This window comes from Rhododendron vialii, chromosome 4a, assembly GCF_030253575.1.
Source record: "Rhododendron vialii isolate Sample 1 chromosome 4a, ASM3025357v1".
In the NCBI taxonomy this organism is placed as follows: Eukaryota; Viridiplantae; Streptophyta; class Magnoliopsida; order Ericales; family Ericaceae; genus Rhododendron; species Rhododendron vialii.
The window spans coordinates 34,943,482-34,966,260 of record NC_080560.1 but is presented as its reverse complement, the minus strand read 5'-3'; the positions used below and the strand labels follow the sequence as shown (position 1 = coordinate 34,966,260).

The following is a 22,779-nucleotide window of genomic DNA, read 5'->3' as shown; positions in this document are numbered from 1 at the left end:
CCTGTTGAACAATGGCATAGGCCTCGCCCAAAGATGGAAACGGAACACGACCCAACACCTGCACTCTAATTGGATCATACTCCACATCAAGACCAGCAAGAAAGTCATACACACGCTCTTTCTCTATTCTTTTTAACCAAGCACCAGCATCAACGGAACATACTGCTTGAAAACCCTGATAATAATCAAATTCTTGCCAGGCCCCACTAAGATCAGCAAAGTAAACAGCAACAGATCGATTGTGTTGATCCATAGTACGAAGTCGCTTTCGCAACTCAAAACACTGAGCATCATTGCCCTGCTGAGAATAAGTCTGTGTGGCAATAGTCCAAATCTGATATGGAGTGTTAAGAAGCAAGAAAGGACTACGAATATCAGCCTTCATAGAATTAAACAACCAAGTCATGGCTAAAGATCGACGAGACTTAAACGTCTTGAGTTCAACATCAGTAGTAGGCTCAGTAACAGGGCCTTCAATGAACTCAGACATCCCTTTAGCTTCAATGGCTAATGTAAAAGTACGAGACCAAAGTAAATAATTTGTGCCATCCAGTTTGATGGGACAAATATCTAGTGGAGAGTTATCCAGAGTCCCTACACGACTCAACTCATCCTTGCCACTAGCGGAAGCCTGTTTTTTCTCTTCTGACATCTTGAAAGCAGAACAATAATGCCAAATAAACAATAAACAATGTTCCCAGCAACTTTAGAACTCCAAAAATAATAAATAAAGGTTCCAAAAACCCTAGAACCTCAAAACAATCAACTGAATACCTTCGGATCTGACTGAAACAGTGTTGAAAAAGAAACAAAAAGATTTGATCGGCGAGAACAGATCTGATCGACGGTGACGGCAAACCCCGACTGATCGAAGAACTGTTCACAAAGCACTGTTCACGCGATCACTGTTCACGCGACCACTGTTCACGATCACTGTTCATGCGATACTGTTCACGATCACTATTCACGGCACTGTTCACGATCACTGTTCACGATCACTGTTCACCCGAAAGTACTGTTCACGCAGCGACGAGAAGAACGTCGTAGGTCGTCAGGTTCTATCGCTTTGATACCATGTTCAGTTTTAGGGTAATCATAATAGGGAGAAAACCCATTAGTGTTAATTTCATTCAACGTAAAATATATATATACAAGCTGTATAATAATTGCACTACGGTCCTAGATACTTAAACTAATTACATGATAAGACATATAATTACACTAGATACAAATAGATCCATCATCTAACAACATCCTTCTTTTCTTCGTGTCCAGCAGCAATTTCTAAAGCTCCGAAAAAAATCAATAAAAAAGAAGAAGATTTGCCCACAACAAAAACTGCACTGAAAGACCATTAGAGGTTTAGGTATGATGCAAACAGTATCATATGGGCCACGAGCATCAGGCATAGGGATCATACGAGTCATTCCTATCGTCTCCAACTCCCCCACCAACATTTTGTACGCTTCAGCTACAGATTCAGTGTTCATTGTTGTCCAAACGATGACCATTGTGGTTCTGCTGGTCATCCTCTTCCTCAACAACTCCATCTCGGCCTCCGTAATCAACCCATGGTAGCATAGACTCAAACAAGACAACCAATGGGTTTCGGTTTGCAACATCACGGGGAGCACGTGGGTTGGCAACATGGCCACCGTTCTGTACCTCTTCTCTCATTCTTGGATCAACCATAAAATTTTGCAGCATCTCAGGTGGCATTGTTGGCACAGAATCAGAAAAATCAGATACCAATAAGTGGCTATACCTGGCAGAAACAAGAAACGTCTCACTGTTAAAAGTTTACGTAATACAAAAAGCAACCAACAAGCAAAAAACAAACTAAGAGACTGCCACATATACATATATCTCCTTCCCATAATGTTGCCAGATAGTTTTTTGGAACCAAAATGGCATTTGCGAGTTCACCACTACAAATTCTCAGTATTAACCTCACCTGACAAGAGTACCACAAACTCTATAATGGAACCAAATAGAGCAGAAAACACACATCAATAATGCAGCTATAATTCTAGCAGAAAATAAAAGGCTAACCATGAAAATGTGAAGAATACTTACTCATTTTTCTCTGATGGGAATGCTTCTTTCCTCACACAAGCCCAGTCCCGAGCCTCACTACTATTATGCTTTAGTGTTTCAATCACAAGTAGTGCAGAGTTCTTAAGTAGCTTCTGTAGATCAGGGAGTCTCCAGATAAGATAGCTCCTTGCAACATAGATGTTAATCAGATGGTCCAAGGATGGTATTCCAATTTGATCTGATCCAAAGTAGCTGTGCTGGAGTATGTTTTTCCATGCCTGATCCTTCAGAGGTAATTTCTCAACCAATTTTTTCAATACTGTCGGATGAAGCATTAAAGCCTGCTTCATAAGATCAGTAGAAGTAGCTTTTCCTGACTTCATTCCAGTATCTTTAGAGCTTCCCTCAAGCTCAAGATAAAATCGGCAAACGGCAAGGGAAAATGAAAAATTAGGAAATAACCATAAGGAGTTGTCATGCCTATATTCCCCAGAAAAGTGTTCTAGCCATGTGTATTCCTTCGATCTCAAAGAGAAATAATCTATACAACACAAGGCCCCCTTTCGGTCATCTGAATCCAATGAAAGCAATAATTTGCAAATTTCAAGTGCAGAGCGATGGCACCCACGCCTGTCCATGTTTTTCATGTGATCGAAAAGTGCATGGAACAATGGCCTGTTAGTTTCATGGCTGTATTTCAATTGGCATTTTCCCTGCAAGGGGTTGAACATTGGATGCCAGGCACATTCCAAGGCATAAAGACACTTTGCAATAAACTCTGCAGGCATTGGTTGTTCGCCCGAGAAGCTAAAATACTCCGCCATTGCTATCAGTGAATCTAGATGATAAGGATGATGCACAAGAATATTTGCTATACCATTCGGATCATGTATTGCTTTAGCTGCTTCAAATGCTCTCTGAGCTTGGCTATATAAAGATGAGTGGGCATACCTACATGAAGACAAAAGGTACTTTAGGGACAAAATTTTAAATTGGAAACTGTCATAAAGTGAAAGATCAATGCATGTCAGGAGTATGGTTACATGTTTTAACCTGCATTTAGGAAATAAAATTCCTCCAACTCCAAGTGTAGTGATAGTGATAGCGAGAAACATAACATTGACATCAAAGTCTAAAAGAGTTTGGTACTTCAAACAAATTTCAAAATGGAGATAGCAACTCAACTTGACACCATATGCGAATCTGCGATTACGTAATTGCAATGCGCAAATGTAAGTATTTAATGTGTGGGCTTTCCAAGGAAGTTAAACTTATCAAGGAGGTACGTACCCCGGCTTGGGTTCACACAAAAGCTAACTTATGCTACATTTATGACCAACTGTACAAGTTAAGATCCTGTCTGCAAGGAATAAAAATGATGCCACAGCCATTTTCTATAATCTGTTCCTTCAATCAACAGATCGAAATATGTACAAGCCAATTCATAAGATGATAAGATCATTTCACCAATTCAGCGTTGCTACACCTTAGTTCCACCACAAAGCTTTCAGACACAATGGTTTAGCACTTGAGACAAGGTCCGGACTAATTCAAAGTTAAGGCAATACAAGTCAACATCATCAGTAAAGAGAGTTCAAGAATTTGCTGCATATATAGTAGACCTCTCATATGGTAAAAGCATAAAATCTGTAGAAAAAAACAGGGAGAGAAGTATTTTCATCAGTGAAGAGAGTTCAAGAATTTGTTGCATATATGGTAGACTTATCATGTGGTAAAAGCATAAAATCTGTAATAAAAAATAAAAAACAGGGTGAAAGTATTTCGATCGGAGTATAAACAACCACAAAGAGATGCACATAGTAACTCTCATAAAAAAGTACAGAAGACATTAAGAATGACAATTACTTGAAATAGTGGTAACCATCTCTTGTTTCCAAAAATTCCATCAACAAAGATCCATCCCAGCGAGGCCAATGTTCTGATGGAGACACAAGAATAACCCTTCGATGGTTGTGACTTCCGCGTCTTCCCCCACGTATCTGTCCCGAACTGCGTGTTTGTTGATTTTTTTGAAATGAATTTACTACCTTGGAACCAAATATTCTTCGCAGCTCATTTTCTGCTCTTAGATATTTGGGATCCACTTGTAAAATGTCGGTCATGCATTGTTTGAGCAGGCTGTCACCTACTTCTACATTTGCTGGCTTGGCTTTTAAAGGGCCCGATAGGTGACTAGAAACATTAACTTCAACAGAGAACTTTTCTACCATCTCATCCAAAGGCTTTCCACTGTCTTGTGCTTCCACAGAGGGATCCTCCTTGGTCTTTTTCTTTTTCTTTCTCTTAGCTTTGTGATTGGATGATGGAAGTGTGTTTATGGTAGCTTTTACCAAGGACGGTTCTTTTTCATCACTTTTTCCCACCAATGGTTCATCAGCAATTTCTGCCTCGCCCACCTGCAGCTGAAGTTGACTGTTAGCCGTTAGGCATTGAAATCAAACAGAATGCACAAGAAAAATGATGGACCTCTTACTGCCACCAGCAAAAAGAGTGGAAAGTGGTGAAGGTTAAATTCGAAATACAGTAGCATAGCACACTAGTATGGCTGGATAAGATCGCCAAAAAATCATCATAGATAATCTATTCATATAAATCTGGTATCAACTTGAACATAATTATATAACTAACAACTAACAGAACTAAAACCTTTACTCCTTATTCTAATAACGTGTAGGTCAAAACCAAATAAAGTGATTACCAGTGGTAAACAAAAATTAATCAAAACAGTTACAAGCTAATTGCATTACACATATGAATGTCATCAAATTTTCCCAAAGAAGAGTGTTTGATTCACGTGGTTGAGTTGAATTATCAATTTTAATGTAAATGCCTATCATGGAAAAATTAATAATTCTGATCAAAAGTCTTCAAATACAGTTTTTATAAACCAACAACTCCACCATCAGTTCGATTCACAATCATCCCAACCCCATCAATGACCAACCAATCTGGGCTCCTATTTTTCTTCGAATCTCTTTTGGGGATCATCAAAAATATATAACTTTACCCCATATGACCACTACTACATCCAACCCATATTACCATTGTTCAACACCAAATGCATACTTTGGAACAACATGAAATCCCTAAAAGGGAAAATGAGACAACTCTCTCAGCATATCGATCTTGATGACGTCTACAGTCATTTCTTTACAGCAACTTCTCAGCATATCAAACTCAAAAATATTTTTGAAGCTTGTTAAGCTTTCGAACTAAGCTTGAACCTACTACTCAACGTGTTTGACTAACGCTCTTTAAATAGCTACTCAAGATCGGTTTGAGATCGACTCGATTAAAGCTTGTCTGAGATCAATTCATCTCATAAACAACTAAACAAGTCAAGCTCAAACATTTTTTTAAAGCTCGTTAAGTTTTCAAACCAAGTTTGAACCAATCAACTGTATGGCTCGTTGGGTTCGCTTATGAGCCCTAGTTTTAATCATCGTTGGGGGTTCAAGTGGGCCCACAAGGCCCCAAAACTAGATCAATCCGGACTGATTGAGACTTGAGAGTGGATAGAGCCGAGACCGACCACAAAGCCCTCTACTACCCTCATAAGCAGCCTCAGTACACCCAAAATTTCTAGGTCTCAACCATTAATGCAACTAGAACAGCAACAAACAAACATTTCAAGCAATATCCCAAGTTTAAACATGTAATGGCGCAATGCAATCTAGTTGGTGGAAAATGATACAAATACCTCCCCGCTGGCGATTTGTTCAGATATGATGCCAAGAGGAGGGAGTGGGGAGGGCTGCTATTCCCCCCCCCCCCCCCCTCCTGCTCTCTCTCTCCCTTTTCTTTCTTTCTTTTTTTTTTCCGGTTTGATTTTTTTTTTTTCATTTTATTTCTTTTTCTTTCTTTCTAGTTTGAATTTTTTTTTCTTTAATGATATGTTCAAGTCAAATTCTAGACTTTGTAAAGTAATTGAGAGAAAAAAAAGTATTTCAATTAATCATATTTATATGACTGTTTTATTTTTATTTTTTTTGTCCTTTATAGATTAAAAAATATAGTTACGAAAATAAGTGTTTCAATTTTCAATCCGTTTGAACCAGTGCAAAGATGTTATTTTTCTGATCATTTCATCCTAAATGATCGTAATAAATTTTTGGCTCCAAGACCTTTCAATGAACATCCTAACCCTAAAAGAGTCTTGAAACTAAATAATGAGTCTTATGGTGCTCGTTGAAAGGCCGTGAAACAAAAAATTCATTAAGATTACAATTAGTGTTCAGGAACTAATTACGAAATGTATTTTGCAAACGACTTACTAATTCAGAATACAAATGTTATATTTAGGATTACTTTTTTTTAACTATAGTACAATTTAATAAATTTGTTAACCATTATTTAGCATAAATCCTCTTAACTGATTCAGTAGTATGTTGCTTCAAATCACGTTTCTACTCTATAGAATTGCAAATGGCTGGTTTCTATTTTTTTTTAAACTAAAACGGAAACGTTTTAGGGGCTTCGTAGGGGCTACTGTGCCAATGGAGACTGCAGAGCCCTCAGGTCCCCTACTTTTTAATTTATTTTTTTATTTAATTACTTATATCTTATTTATTTAATTTCTATAAATACACCATTTGTATATTTAAAAATATAATTCAAGAATTAAGTGCTTTAATTTTCAATTCAGTTAAATCAGAGCAAAGATCGTTTTTTTATTATTTTATTTTAAATGGTCATAATGAATTTTTTGGTTTAAGGTCTTTCAACAAACACCCTAAGACTCATTATTTAGTTTCAAGACTCTCTTAGGGTGTCCATTAAAAGGCCTTGAAGCCAAAAATTTATTACAACCATTTAGGATGAAATGATTAGAAAAATAACATCTTTGCACTGGTTCAAACGAATTGAAAATTGAAACACTTATTTTCGTAACTATATTTTTTAATCTATAAAAGACAAAAAAAGAAAAATAAAACAGTCGTATAAACATGATCAATTGAAACATTTTTTTTTCTTTTAATTATTTTACAAAGCCTAGAATTAGACTTGAACCAATTATTAAAGAGAAAAAAAAATCAAACCGGAAAAAAAGAAAAGGAAATAAAATGAAAAAAAAAACCAAACTGAAAGGAAAAGGGAAAAAAAAAAAAGGAAACTGAAAGGAAAGAAAGAAAGAAAAGAGAGAGAGAGAGAGGCGGGGTAATTTGGGAAAAAGGAGTGCTAGGGACAAAGAAAATTGACAAAGAAAATACCTTTAAAGAGCACATAAACGGCTTAGATTCACTGTACAGTGCATCTGAACCGTTCATATATATTTTGAAAGTACTTTCTTTGCTCCTAGCATTTCTCTTTGGGAAAAAAGAGGTGGGGCCGGGGGCGTGTGGGGTGGGGGGGGATTAGCAATTTTCGGGAGTAGGGTTCTTCTTTTTCCAACTCTTAAATGAACTCTTAAATGAATGATTGTGAAGTCCTCAATTATCGTGCTAATCTCCACTGTTCTCAAAAGCAGTTGCTTTCGAGAAATTATTCTACGGTCCGTCTAATGGGTGCTATATTGCACCCCTTAACCTCGGAATCAGAGTAGTATTTTAGTTCTTATGTGGGTCCATTGGCTTTGCTGGCACGTTCTTTCTTTGTGTGTACCAATGCAAGTGTCAGTCCGAAATAAGTGTATAGCAAACACATATGAAAAGACAATACTACCCCTAGACTCTTTTTAAACTAAATTTTGCTCGGCAAATAGTTTTTATGCAGAAATTCTAGCCGTACCGACCCATTTCATACTGAAACCGTATCGACGGCTATGTTGGGCCATCTATGGCCATCGGACGGCCAATCCGAGCAGTCAAAAAATTCAAAAAAAAAAAAAAAGCCGAGGGGGCCTCAAACGGGAATTAACGACATCCGATGTGTGTAGGGTGGTTAGATTGAGTACTCTATTTTTCGTGTATATATACACGAAAAATAGGGTACTCGATCCAAGCACTCTACACACATCGGATGCTATTAATTCTTGCCTGACCCCCTTGGTTTTTTTTTTTTAGAATTTTTTTACGGCTCTGATCGGCCGACTAGTGGTCGGAGACTTTCCGGCAAGACCGTCGGTACAGTTTCGGTATGGAATGGGTCGGTACGACTAGCAGAACTCGTTTTTACGGTTCTTCCTATGTAACTGACAACTGTGAGTGTTACCTACTTCTTTATTTTCTTTTTCTTTTCTTTTTGCTTTTTTTTCCTTAAGGGGTTAGAAGTTAAGGTAAAAAAAATTATATTTGATTTTTTTTCTAAAAGGGCTGTTTTGGGTTGTTTCAGAAGGATATACTATGGGAAATGATTTTGTCACAATAATATAAAATTCACATTGAAAAATTAAAATTTTAGTTTTAAATAATTTTATATTTAATATAGATCTCATTTAGTACATTTATACGAGTAGAGTTGAGTATATAATTTGTGTAAAAAATGAATATGTATAACAGTGGAGTAATAATTATAAACATTTTTAGAACAAAAATAAAAAATGAGATACAGAAAAGTGATGAAGAGAGAGAAACGAAGAGGAGAGGAGAGGAGAGAGAGAGAGAGAGAGAGAGAGAGTAAAGTAGTACTTGTAAAAGTAATGAGGTGGGAGCGAGTACATGAGGTGAGAATTGGGAACAACAAGAAGGGTACAAATGTCATTTCAGTGCACACGTTAAAAGTGATGTTGCACACTCTGACGTTGAGTTTGACTTTCACAGCAAAAAAGTTGCAAAGCTAGCGCGTGAGCTACACAAACCGGTGCCATATTGCGGTCGTTAGCATTTGCCATTATCCTATGCACTTAGGGCAACATGTCAGTTTTTACAGGTGGTGCCTCGCACCAATCATTGAATGCCTTGTGAAAAGACTGTCAATAACTCTTCCCCGTAAAACATCGTTCTCATAATCCAACATATATTTAGCGGACCGTTTGAAGCAATAATGGTTACTGACAGCGCACAGTTTTTTCAATCTTCCTCTTTTGACTTCTCATTCTCTAAAATGGGCGCATATATTTGAATTTCCTTTCTTCTTTTTTTTAATTTTGGGTTTAGATCTGAATATTTACACTCAACAAGTTTTCTGTATCAAAAAGTTAAAGTGATATTTTTTTGTTCTTATTCAAATTTTTTTTGCATTGGTTTGTTTTGTGTCTAACTTTTGTGACTTATTGATTCGTCTCAATGAGAGGAATCGAAAAAGTAAAAAAATTTAATCAAAACTCATAATTTTTTGAATAAAGACAAAAATAAGTCAATAACACGCTTTTCTTTTACTTATTTTTATTTTTTTGGAAAAAATTATGAGTTTCGATCAAAATTCTTTACTTTTTTTATTCTCTCATCAAGATGAATCAATAAGTTACAAAAATTTGACGCAAAATTAACAAATGTGAAAAAAATTGAATAAGAACAAAAAAAAAAAAACTCAAAATGACTTTTAAAGCCAAACCGACCTGTTAAAGGACTAAAGAATGATAAGTGGCAACACGTCATTTTTGACAAGTAGTGTCTCACACCAATCAAAACCTACCTTATTCACTTCTTGTCATTTTTTTGCCACGTCAACAACTCTCGATGGCCAGCCAACCAAAACAAACGGCCAGGCATGGCGTTAACACGTACGGTACCTAACCCTGTCTTATCAATTTTGAACCTTGCTATTCTCTCTCCTCCTTTAATTTTGGCTCACATTTTTTCCCTCCAGTTTTGGGCGCTATTTCTGCAATGAGTATTTTTTTTTATTTTTATCAATCAATAGAAGAGATCATTTTATATCATATACGAAATACAGAGTACAAATTCGGAACAATCCCCATTACAGGGTAGAGACAAAGAAAGAAATGAAAAGCCCTCTAAGAGAAGAACACCCACATGCAGGTAGAGAGACTCGAACTCCTGATCTTCTGATGAGATGTAAGAGTCTTGGCCAACTAACTTTTACACAAGTATTTTGAAAAATATCCTAGTAAAAGCTCAAAATTTTTCCTTGGATATTTTCCAAAATATTTATGTAAAAAATATACATTTCTTACTTTTTCAATTCATCTCGTCGAAACGAACTAATACTACATAAATGTTTGACGTAAAACTAACAATAACAATTATTTAGTATTTTTTGTCTTTAGTGAATTTTTTTTTTTGTTTTGGGTCATAAATTTTTTTTTTTGTAAATTATCTCATTGAGACAGTTGATTAATTAAAAAAATACGATGAATAATAAAATAAAAAATAAAAATACTCCCTCCGTCCCTTTTTAAGTGTCCTGCTTCGTAACTCCAACTTATTAAAAAGACATCATCATTATACCTTTCACATCAACTTTTTTCTCCACTTTCCCAACTTACCCATCATCATTACACTTTTACTCACTTACTTTTCAAAAAGGAATCTACTTTTAGGGGCAAAATAGACAATACATCAACTTTTACTCACTAACTTTACAAAATGGACACTTATTAAGGGACAGCCCAAAATGAAATACTGGACTCTAAAAAAGGGACGGAGGGAGTAATAAATACCAAAATTTAGGTAGATTGGGTAGTATTTTTTTTTATCCATGAATGGGTAGTATTTATTCTTGTCATTCTTTGGTCCTTTAACAGGCCGGTTTGGCTTCAAAAGTCATTTTGAGTTATTTTTTTTGTTCTTATTCAATTTTTTTCACATTTGTTAGTTTTGCGTCAAACTTTTGTAACTTATTGATTCATCTTGACTAGAGAATCAAAAAAGTAAAGAATTTTGATCGAAACTCATAATTTTTTTCAAAAAAACAAAAATAAGTAAAAAAAAAGTGTGTTATTGACTTATTTTTGTCTTTATTCAAAAAATTATGAGTTTTGATTAAAATTTTTTACTTTTTCGATTCCTCTCATTGAGACGAATCAATAAGTCACAAAAGTTAGACACAAACCAAACCAATGCAAAAAAAATTTGAAAAAGAACAAAAAAATATCACTTTAACTTTTTGATACAGAAAACTTGTTGAGTGTTTAAATATTCAGATCTAAACCCAAAATTAAAAAAAAAAAAGGAAATTCAAATATATGCGCCCATTTTAGAGAGTGAGAAGTCAAGAGAGGAAGACTGAAAAAACTCTGCGCTGTCAGTAACCATTATTGTTTCAAACGGTCCGTTAAATATATGTTGGATTATGAGAATGATGTTTGACGTGGAAGAGTTACTGACAGTCTTTCCACAAGGCATTCAATGATTGGTGCGAGGCACCACCTGTAAAAACTGACGTGTTGCCCCAAGGGCATAGAATAATTTCTCGTTGTTTTCCGAACTTGGATTCCAAAGTTACTTTCGGCTTAAATAAGTTTTTTTTTCTTATTCAATTTTTTTTTTTGTATTTATTAGTTCTTTGTCAATTTTTTGGAATTATTGTATCACCGCGACGAGAGGAATCTAAAAAGTAAAAAATTATAATTAAAATCCATTTTTTTTGGATAAAGACGAAAAAATGATTTATTGATTTATTTTTGTCTTTAATCAAAAAAATTAGGTTTGGTTCGTAATTTTTTTACTTTTTAAATTTATCTTGTCATGATGATGCAATAATCTCCAAAAAACTAACAAATACGAAAAAAATTGAATAAATACAAAAAAAATAAGTCAGTTGGCTTATTTAGCCGAACGGAAAATAAGGCTCACGATGGCATAATCAAATTTTGAATTTTATATAAGCAGAACAAAGCAATATTTTCTTTTTTGATAACCACACTATCGGTTATGTAATCTTGGTTGTTATTAGTGAAGTACAGTATATGCTTTTACGTTATTTCATAGGAAATTGATTTTAGCACTTCAATTTTTACCACCGACATTCCATTTTATGCGTTAATCATACGAGAGAACAAAACTAAAAATAAAATCCCAAAATCACCTCCATATTATCTATATGGTGGTACAATTAACTCAGAGGGTACAGAACTTTTTGCCCAGCTTTGTTTAACCTTTTTCCCTACCCAGATGCAATGTCGAATGGCAACTTTTCAAAAGTTATTTTTTTTTTCCCCCTCGTGTGTCATTGGTAAGGATTGATGCTAATAGACCAACAAGGGGCTTGAACATGTGAACACGGTATGTGGTGATTTTGTCATTTTTGAGACAAGTAAATGCTGAAACCATATTATTTTTTTGTAAAGTTTCAAAATTCTGTCATATATACATTTATTGGGCTAAAAATCCTTTTAACAGTTATGGAGAAAAATAATAAAGAATTGATTACCGAATAAACATTCTTTTGCTACAGAATATAATGCATCAGTTACACATATTTTACACATGGCTTTTTCAACCCAACCGCTATTTAACTCAGGTTCGTCACTTGGTTCAAATCTTCTGGCAGAGATGAACGTTAAAAGAGGAAAAACTTTGAGCATATTGGATTGAATCTTGGAGTCACTGCAATCCGTTAACACCTTTACGTAGAAGAGGACTAGTGGCTTTGAGACCGTGCAACATCACGCCTCCCAGCTCTCTCACAGGCCAGCCTTTCGTTAACACCTTTCATAATACTATCTAGTCAATCCTTTGTGTCCTCTGTTTTTAGATTACTCTGCCATTTGTCTTGCATGCATGTTCTAATCTCTACTTATATTTGTGCTCTCTGATTTCAGTGCAATTATAATTCATAATTAGAATAATTTAGTGCTATAGTTCTAACAGTCAACTGTATATTACTCCCAACCCTGAAACATAAGTCCAAACGGGTAGGTATCAAAAACTAGCACATAACCAAACACAACGGGCCTATTTAACAGGGCGATACGCTACCACCTAGGTTGTGACGCAGAATAACAAATTCAATCTGACAAGTCTTTGAGCCTCTTGGTAACATTAAAAGTTTCATGGTAACCTCCAACTGATGTTCTGCAAACGCCGCTGCTGTCATGTCAAAGCATTTGCCAACAGTACCGTTAGTTTGTATTATCAACTTCTCCAGAACTTCAGCGTTCCTCAGAAAATACTCCACCATATTCAGATCTCCGTCGTCCCCTTGAAAGTTCACAAACATAATTACCTTGAGGTTCAATAGCAAACAAGAAGGAACATTCTGAGGTGGATTCCAGTGCAAGCGCTTGTCGTCTCCCTTGTTGTCGTCTTCTTCATCGTATTCATCTCGATCGAATTCGATATGATACCCCTGGTAGTAAATGAATCAGGAAGGTCACAAGTTAATGATTGTTCCATACGATTGAAAGTTTTCCAAAGGAAATTTCTCTAGCCGACACACCTCTTCAAAAACAAGACTTTCTAGACACGGCGATTTCGCCAGCAATTGTGACAACCATTCCCATCCAACATAGCCCGCACTAAGTACCAAGGACGTCAAATTATGAAAAATTGGCAGCTCAGAATCAATCTTTTGAACAGCCTTCACATAACAAAATTCCACTTGGTCAAATATCCGAGAGTAACATGAAAAGTTTAACAGGATGAACTGTAAAAGAGAGTACGGAGAATTAAGCATACCTCAGTGCAATCATTGTACAAGTGTAGACATTGGACTTCGGATATTCCCATGAGAAGATCAGTTATAGCTTTAGAATTGGTTTCATCGTATTGCTCTGCAATTCTAATATAAGCTTTAACGATATTCCTTAGGTTCATTACTAGATAAACATCTGCTACATAATCAATCAGCTCCAGGTATAGAAGAGCTGGGGTATCAATCACAATCTTGTACTCAGAAACTTCAGCAGTACCCCATAAATAGTTTTTCTTCTCTCTGCGATATCTCAACTTTGTGAGCACAGGTGCACAAATGTGAATAACACATACATCTTTTCCAACACATTCATTCATGCCCAGTTCATCAAGCATGGGGCAGCCAACGAGGAGCCTCTTGACTGAGTCATCATCTGAAAATTTGACACTATCAAGATGGAGAATTTTCAGACTGGGTAGGCAAACCGAAGCTGGTACATTGAGCATAAATTTGGTACCCAATTTCAATACCACCAGTGTTCTACAAGAAAAAAGGTGCCGAGGCAGCACATGATCAGTAGAGTGCTTCACTGGAATGGAGAGATTAAGTTCTTTGATACGATATTTTATGAGAGCAGCAACCCATGCATTTGCATGTGAAACATCATAACTTTGGCAGCATTTGAGACGGAACTTATCCACACATGAGACTCTCTCGAGCACTCTGTCTACGAAACTTGCAAAACTCATTTGGAGTGCAGCTCTGATACTCTTTCGACAATGAAGCATCAACTTATCATCGAAATCTAGACTGGTGACTAGTGTCCAGAATTGCTTCCATCTTTTTGATAAGACGCTTGTCGCAATAGCCGTTTTTGTGGGAAGAGAAGAGAGGATTTGGCCAATAAGGTTGCTTGGTAAGTTGCTGATTCTATCTTCACATTGCACCAAGGGTTCTCTGGTTAGCAAAAAGAATATACAAATCAAGTTTATCAACAAAAAATCGGGGAAAATAAAGCAGCACAACACTAAAGAGAGGTAATATACAAGACACCAAGCGAAGGTTTCACAACACAAAACACTAACCACTCTCTCTCTCTCTCTCAACAAAAAATCGGGGAAAATTTGCAAAATAAACAAATCAATCAGGTGGTGCTCGCCTCATGGGAAAATAAAGCAGCACAGCACTAAAGAGAGGTAATATACAAGACACCAAGCGAAGGTTTCACAACTCAAAACACTAACCTCTCTCTCTCTCCCTCCCCCCAAGACCTCCCAAAAGGAAAACATAACAGAGATTTTTAGTACACACTACCCCTTGTGTCAATGTTAGTCTGCTTTGAGAAATCTAACTTGTAAGGAGACACCATGATTATGTTTAAAAAAAACCCTAATAAATTCGATCATCATTGCACTTTTAAGTTGATTGATGTTGAGTTGTTAGTTACTAATAAAATAAAAGGGAAGAAGAGTAATTTTATCCACTTTCACCATGAATTTTTCAAAATGGGCATTCCTTTTTGGGCAGCAAAATGTAAATGTAAAGAACTAGACTAAGATTGACGGACGGAGGGAGTATCTATATGCTCTAGCTCATCTACAAGGATCTGAGAACAATTTGATAGGTAAGCATTCAACAGCAGCCAGAGCTTGGAAGTTGGGCAATAAACAGTTAAATACAAATGTGCATATTAACGACAGCATGGTAGAGTCATGGTATGAATAGAACATTGGAGGCGGCTGCTTACAAATACATGATTTTATGCTAGCATTCCAACAGAGGTACTCAAACGCGTCAATAATATATTCCTGGGTCTAAAGCTTTTTACCAGCCAAAAAATAAATTTTCTAGGTCAATCTCTAACCTTAAGTTGTTCAGGAGTGACAGATCGCTATGAAAGAGTTCATTTCATTGATCACATCAATGGATTATAATTCAGGTCAGGAAAAAAAAGACATCGACTAAGAACTTCATGGTGAGCTAGAACCCAAGACAACTCAGCTCCTGTCCAGTCTCCATCTGTCCAATTTCGTCCAGTTTTGAGCCTTTTTGGGCTCATCCGGGAGCCATAACAATGACCATACCGTTCATATCATAGCCCCTAATTGAGAAATTTATCCTTACCAATTTTTTTTTACCTCGATTGGATATCGGTAGCGATGTGAAAAAGTAACATTTGTAGAAGAAAAATGCAGAGTTTAAACCCTAAAATTACATGTACCATAGATGGGTGGCGGTCCATCGGTGTCTGATCAAGCTGGAGCTAACTTTCTCAACAAGTGCTATCGTAAACAAGGTTCTAGTTAGGGCGGATAAACGAATCCAACCACTCAAGTTCGAGCTTGTGTTCGTCCTAAAAATCTCGTTTGAGATCGGTTTGTTTATGTTTCAAACCAATTTTGAACAACTTTTTGGTGCGCTGGACTTATGACCATTAAAAAGCTAATCAGATCGGTTCATGATCAACTTTATTAAAGCTCCTTTAAAATCAGTTCGTCTATTTACCCAAAAAAAAAAAAAATCAGTTCGTCTCATAACCAAGTCAAGCTCAAACATATTTAAAAAGTTCGTTAAGTTTTCAAACAAAGTTTGAAACAATCAAGTGAATCAACTGTTGCGAGCCCTAGTTTAAATCGTTGTTGTGGGTTTCAAGTGGGCCACAAGGACCCAAAACTAGATTAATCTGGACGGATTGAGAGTGGATGGGAGCTCCGTCCACCTAGGTCTGAACCGTCGATGAAACTAGATCAGCATTACACATACATTTGGAGCAGTATCCGAAGTAAAGGGCGCAGTATAGTTCCTGAAAAACATGATACTCATACCTTCCCACGAAAAGGCCGCGGTACGGCGGTGGGTGGCGGTCCATCGGGCGGCGGCGGTTTGTTCAGAGACGATTCCAACACTTGAAAGAAAGAAATCTGATTAATAAGTTCAAAAGTCCTTGTTTGGAAATCTGATTATCGCGCTAATCACCACGGCTATCAAAAAGCAGTTCCTGTTTTTTGAACTAAGCCCTTGTTTGGGAACTGGGGGGAAAAGCAAAAGGACGGAGAAATAAAGTAAAAAGTTTCACTTCCATTGTTGGGTTAAGAGGTAAAACCGGGGGGCAAAAAAATCAATTCAAGTATTGTGCACAATGTTGGAAACAAAATAAAAGTATTCTGCCTACTTAAATTTTTATTGCATTTTCCTCCAATTTTTCTTCTTAATTCATTTTTGTCACTTTCCCTGAGGTACAGAAATTCGAAAATTTTTACTTACTGTATTTCATAACACCAAGGCAAAAACTCATAATGCAAAAATGTTATGAATTCAAGATCGATGTTATGTGAAATACTTAAGTATGGTTGTTTCTTCCTTTCTCCAACATGGTGTCTTTTTGCCCAGCTTTATATCCGTCTATCCCACTTTGTTCAACTTTTTCTTAATAATCTTCTTAATGCATGGTATCTGAGAAGATACTAAGAAGATACAAGTGCGCAAACACGCTCGCAATATATGCCATGCATACATAACCTTTTTCACAATCTGGCTGACTACAGGATGTACATGAAACAATAGTGCTAGAACCGCACACAGTTTCCCGGCACACCTGATGAGTGTGTTTGTGCACTTGTTTGCTCAAGTGTGGTTCAAGAAATTTTGTACACCAACCATCCAACATGTTCATGACTAATACACTAGATTTTATAGTCCATGAGCCCCTTCGTCACACGATGAGTCCTTACCAAGTAGCTTCCACACACCTTCTGAGTGTGTCTGTGCACTTGTGTGTGCAAATGTGGGTGATTCCAGCATTTTTTACACCAAATAACAGACATATCCGAGCGATGTATATGACTACCAACAATGTAACACAAGTTCAAACTGCTAGGAATTAAAAACTACGTAGTACTTCCGATGACAATGGGCCTAATTAATCGGACTCATCATGACGCAAAATAGGAGTAACAAATTCAATCTGACAAGTCCTTGAAGCCCTTGGTAGCATTAAAAGTTTTGCGGTAATCTTCAACTGGTCTTCTGGAACATCAAATTCTTCGCCATAACTTTCGCAGTCTATTATCAATTTCTCCAAAACTTCAGCATTCTTCAGAAAATACGCCACCATTTGCAGATCCCCATCACCCCCTCGAAATTTCAAAAACTTAACCAGCTTGAGGTTCGAGGGTAAACAAGAAGGAACATTCTGAGGTGGATGCCAATCATGCCAGAGCAAGGGCTTATCATCTCCCCCACTGTCGTCTTCCTCATCATATTCATCTTCACCATGTTCAATATGATACCCCTGTCAGTAAATAAATCAGGAAGGTCGTGAGTTAATGATTGTTCCACACGATTGAATTCCAAAGGAAATTTCTCCAGCCGACATACCTCTTCGAAAACAAGACTTTCCAGACACGGCGATTTCACCAGCAATTGTGACAACAATTCCCATCCAACATAGCCCGCACCAAGTACCAAGGAAGTCAAATTACGAAAAATTGGCAGCTCAGAATCAATCCGGTGAACAGCCTTCGTATAATAAAATTCCACTTGGTCAAATAGCCAAAAATAACATGAGAAGTCCAACAGGACCAACTGTAAAAGAGGATGTATGGGGAATTAAGAAAAGCATACCTCTCGGCAATCATTATACAAGTGTAGAGATTGGACTTCAGATATTCCCATGAGAAGATCAGTTATACATTTAGAATGAGTTTCATCGTATAACACTGCAATACTAATATCAACTTTAATGATATGACTTAGGTTCTTTCCTAAATAAACCACTGCTTCATCATCAATCAGCTCCAGGTGTAGAAGAGCTGGGGTATCAATCACAATCTTGTGCTCAGAAACATCAGCAGTTTCCAGAAAGTCATTATGCAAAGAATATTTTTCCTTTTCGTTATGATATCTCAACTTTGTGAGCACTGGTGCAGAAATGAGAATAACACGTACATCTTTTCCAACGCATTCATTCATACTCAGTTCATCAAGCACAGGACAACCAAGGAGGAGCCTCTTGATTGAGACATCATTTGAAAATTGGACACTATCAAGATGGAGAATTTTGAGACTCGGTAGGCAAACTAAAGCTGGTACATCACTACAAGAAAAATTCAATTGGGTGACGAATGAAAATCGTCACAAATTGCATGTTTTTCGTCACAAATAATATAGGTGACGAAAAAAAAAATTGTCAACTAAAGGTTGTCGAGGATTCCTACCTGGTGACGAAATCTATTTTTCGTCACCTATAGTGCCTTTTGATGACGAAATATTTCGTCACCAAAAAGTGAATAATTAGTGACGAAATTTTTTTCCTCACTTATTGTGCTTTTTGACGACGAAAAAATTCGTCATCGATGGGTCACATTGGTGACGAAATTTTTTGTCACTAATATAAGAAATCGGTGACGAAATTTTTCGTTGCGAAAGCTGTTTTCATATGGGAAAAGAAATCCATCTTTCTTGCTCCTGCTGGGTTTCGAACCCGAGTCCCTTGAGTTTTTCGCGCAAGCTCCAACCAACTGCACTACACACACTTTTCAGTAAATATTTGAAATATCTAATATATAACACATATGTTTAACATGAAAATATATTTCGAATGTAATTTTGGACCTTTAAACATTAAAATTAGCAACTTTGATAAACATGAAAGTTGTAGGCAATTGAGTTATTGTTCAAACCCAATTTGAATTATCTCAATCGGAAATTTTAGTAAAGAGTTATATCCGAAATAAATTTTAGTGACAAAGCGCAATTCATAAATTTCGTCACGAAAGGTACCCATTTGACAACGAAATATATTTTTTGTCGCTGAAAGCATTAAAATGGTGACGAAAATTTTTTTCATCACCAAAGTTAAGCATTTGGTGACGAAAAAAATATTTCGTTACTAAATTGCTCACATTTGGCGACGAAATATATTTTTTGTCACCAAATGATTATCTTTGGCGACAAAAAATAATTTTGTCACCTGTTTTAAGCTTTCGGCGACGAAAAATGTATTTTATCGCCAAATGGGTACCTTTAGTGACGAAAATATTTTTTTCGTCGCTAAACAGGCATAATTGGTGACGAAATTATTTCGTCACGAAAGTTATCAAAATAGTGACGAATTTATTTTTTCGTCGCCAAATATACTCATTTATTGACAAAATTAAATTTCATCGCCACGTTTTCGTCACTAATTTTCATTTTTCTTGTAGTGCATTAAGCATAAACTTAGTACCCAATTTCAATACCACCAGTGTTCTACAAGAAAAAAGGCCCCGAGGCAGCACATGATTAGCAGAGTGCTTCACTGGAATCGAGAGATCAAGTTCTTCGATACGGTATTTTATGAGAGCAGCAACCCATGCATTCACATGTGAAACATCATAACTTTGGCAGCATTTGAGACGGAACTTATCCAAACACGAGACTCTATCTAGCACTCCGTATATGAAACTTGCAAAACTCATTTGAAGTGCAGCTCTGTTACTTGTTCGATGCTGAAGCATTAACTTATCATCGAAATCCAGACTGGTGACTAGTGTCCAGAATTGCTTCCATCTGGTTGATAAGACGCTAGTCGCAACTGCCATTTTTGTTGGAAGATGAGAGAGGATTCGGCCAATAAGGTTGCTTGGTAAGTTGCTGATTCTATCTTCACATTGCATGGCATTCCGCTCCTTAGAAAGCTTATGTCTTTTCGCTTTTGAACCCATGGGTTCCCTGGTTAACCAAAAGAATATACCAATCAAGTTTATCAACAAAAAATCGGGGAAATTTTGCAAAATAAATAAATCAATCAGGTGGCACCTGCCTCGTGGGAAAATAAAGCAGCGCAGCACTAAAGAGAGGTAATATACAAGACACCAAGCGAAGGTTTCACAACACAAAATACTAACCCCTCTCACATACGGGGCAAACAACACAGGCTTAACTGTAGAGAAAGGAAAACGTAACAGAGATTTTGAGTATACACTACCCCTTGAAGTTGAGTTGTTAGTTACTAATAAAAAAAAAGGGTAGAAGAGAAATATTATCCACTGTAGAGAAAGGAAAACGTAACAGAGATTTTGAGTATACACTAGCCCTTGACGTTGAGTTGTTAGTTACTAATAAAAAAAAAAGGGTAGAAGAGAAATATTATCAACTGTAGAGAAAGGAAAACGTAACAGAGATTTTGAGTATACACTAGCCCTTGACGTTGAGTTGTTAGTTACTAATAAAAAAAAAAGGGTAGAAGAGTAATATTATCCACTTTCACCATGACATTTTCAAAATTGGCGTTCCTTTTTGGGCAGCAAAATATAAAGAATTAGACTAAGATTGACGGATGGAGGGAGTATCTATATGCTCTATCTCATCTACAAGGATCTGAGAACAATTTGATAGGTAAGCATTCAACAGCAGCCAGAGCTTGGAAGTTGGGCAATAAACAGTTAAATACAAACGTACATATTAACGACAACATGGTAGAGGCATGGAATGAATAGAACATTGCAGGCGGCTGCTTACAAATACATGATTTTATGCTAGCATTCCAACAGAGGTACTCAAACGCGTCAATAATATATTCCTGGGTCTAAAGCTTTTTACCAGCCAAAAAATAAATTTTCTAGGTCAATCTCTAACCTTAAGTTGTTCAGGAGTGACAGATCGCTATGAAAGAGTTCATTTCATTGATCAAATCAATGGATTATAATTCATTGAGCTAGAACCCAAGACAACTCAGCTCCCATCAAGTCTCCATCTGTCCAATTTCGTCCAGTTTTGAGCCTTTTTGGGCTCATCCGGGAACCATAGCAATGACCAAACCATTCATATCATAGTCCCTAATTGAGAAATTTACTTTGATTGGATACCCCTAGCGATGTGAAAAAGTAACATTGTAGAAGAAAAATGCAGAGTTTAAACCCTAAAATTACTTGTGCCATAGATGGGTGGCGGTCCATCGGTGTCTGATCAAGCTAGAGCTAACTTTCTCAGCAAGGGCTATCGTAAACAAGGTTCTATTTAGGGCGGATAAACGAATCCAACCACTCGAATTCGAGCTTGTGTTCGTCTTAAAAATCTCGTTTGAGATCGGTTTGTTTATGTTTCAAACAAATTTTGAACAACTTTTTGGCGCTCTGGACTTATGACCACTAAAAAGCTAATCAAGATTGGTTGGTGATCAACTCATTAAAGCTCCGTTCGTCTCAAACATATTCATAAAGCTCGTCAAGTTTTCAAATCAAGTTTGAAACAATCAACCGTTCGGCTCGCTGACGAGCCCTAGTTTTAATCCTCGTTGTGGGTTCAAGTGGGCCCACAAGGCCCCAAAACTACCATCCCGTGATGAAACTAGTGCTGAGAGTGGTAGTAGCTCACTCCATCCAGGGCTTAACAGTTGATGAAACTAAATCAACATTATACATACATTTGGAGCAGTATCCGAAGTAAAGGGCGCAGTATAGTTCCTGAAAACATGATACTCGTACCTTCCCGCGAGAAGGCCGCGGTACGGCGGTGGGTGGCGGTCCATCAGCCGGCGGCGGTTCGGTCAGAGATAATGCGAGGAGACGAGGAGGGAGTAGGGTTTTCCCTTTTCCAACACTTGAAAGCAAGAAAGAAATGCAAGGGTTTCTCGAGTTTTACTTTATGGTTCTCCTTAATCTGATTAAGTTCAAATATCCTTAATTATCGCGCTAATCACCACTGTTATCAAAAAGCAGTTCCTTTTTTTTAGAACTAAGGCTTTGTTTGGACCTGGGGGGAAAAGGAAAAGGAGGGAAAAATAAATTTAGAGGAAATACGGAGTACTAGAACAAAACCATTTTTAGCTCTGTTTGGAACATATGGAAAAGAAAAGAAAGGAAAGGAAAGGAAAAGAAAAAGGGAGGAAAATGAAAGGGAGAAGTTACTATTCACTGAACTTAAAATTTTTATTTTCTTCTCTTCTTCTCTCCCAACCAAACAATGGAAGGGAAATTTTTTTAATTTTCCTTTTCTTTTTTTTCTTTTCCATAAGTTCCAAACAGAGTAATTTTAAACTGCCTTGAATTCATTACTTTTTGTTTATAGAAATTTATACTAGTATATTTATAACTTCATTATAGCAATCCGGAACATTTGAATAAAAAAATTTCTTAAAAATTCATGCTCCTACCACTAACATTTTACTTGCTGTAAACTCATAATGCGAAAATGTTATGAATTCAAGATCGATGTTATGCAATAGTACTAGTAAGTAAAATTTAGGTATTGCTGTTTTTTTTTCCCTCCATTATAATCTCTTTTCTATATATTTTGATATGTTGCATCTAATATTAGTTCTAATCT

At 36.6% G+C, this 22,779-nt stretch overlaps 4 protein-coding genes across 5 annotated transcripts; all 4 read right to left on the bottom strand.

Moving 5' to 3' along the window:
- Nucleotides 1–1,203: 1,203 nt before the first annotated feature.
- LOC131323939 (uncharacterized) lies at nt 1,204–4,481 on the bottom strand (the record flags this gene model as incomplete). The annotated part of the gene is made up of 3 exons (XM_058355774.1): nt 1,204–1,765; nt 2,077–2,988; nt 3,904–4,481. Coding segments are annotated over 3 exons (1,776 nt in total), but the record flags the coding sequence as incomplete, so codon positions are not given.
- An 8,252-nt stretch (nt 4,482–12,733) lies between these two features.
- Nucleotides 12,734–15,114, bottom strand: LOC131323505 (F-box/FBD/LRR-repeat protein At4g26340-like). 2 transcript variants are annotated; one of them, XM_058355335.1, is made up of 4 exons: nt 14,679–15,114; nt 13,518–14,570; nt 13,279–13,419; nt 12,734–13,188 (listed from the first exon to the last, which is right to left on the bottom strand). In XM_058355335.1, exons 1-4 carry the CDS (start codon nt 14,760–14,762, stop codon nt 12,799–12,801), a joined length of 1,668 nt encoding a protein of 555 aa, XP_058211318.1. In that variant the 5' UTR covers nt 14,763–15,114; the 3' UTR covers nt 12,734–12,798. The 2 variants fall into 2 exon arrangements, with proteins under 2 accessions (XP_058211318.1, XP_058211319.1); XM_058355336.1 differs by lacking the exon at nt 14,679–15,114 and having other exon boundaries at nt 13,279–13,357; nt 13,518–13,625.
- A 2,088-nt stretch (nt 15,115–17,202) lies between these two features.
- On the bottom strand, nt 17,203–18,560 carry LOC131323510 (putative F-box/LRR-repeat protein At4g00320). The gene is made up of 3 exons (XM_058355347.1): nt 18,097–18,560; nt 17,851–17,991; nt 17,203–17,764 (listed from the first exon to the last, which is right to left on the bottom strand). The coding sequence occupies exons 1-3, from the start codon at nt 18,442–18,444 to the stop codon at nt 17,393–17,395; spliced, it is 861 nt and encodes a 286-aa protein (XP_058211330.1). The 5' UTR covers nt 18,445–18,560; the 3' UTR covers nt 17,203–17,392.
- Nucleotides 18,561–19,661: 1,101 nt separating this feature from the next.
- On the bottom strand, nt 19,662–22,080 carry LOC131323938 (F-box/LRR-repeat protein At2g42730-like). Its single transcript, XM_058355773.1, has 2 exons — nt 21,939–22,080; nt 19,662–20,184 (listed from the first exon to the last, which is right to left on the bottom strand). Exons 1-2 carry the CDS (start codon nt 21,980–21,982, stop codon nt 19,662–19,664), a joined length of 567 nt encoding a protein of 188 aa, XP_058211756.1. The 5' UTR covers nt 21,983–22,080.
- Nucleotides 22,081–22,779: the final 699 nt, after the last annotated feature.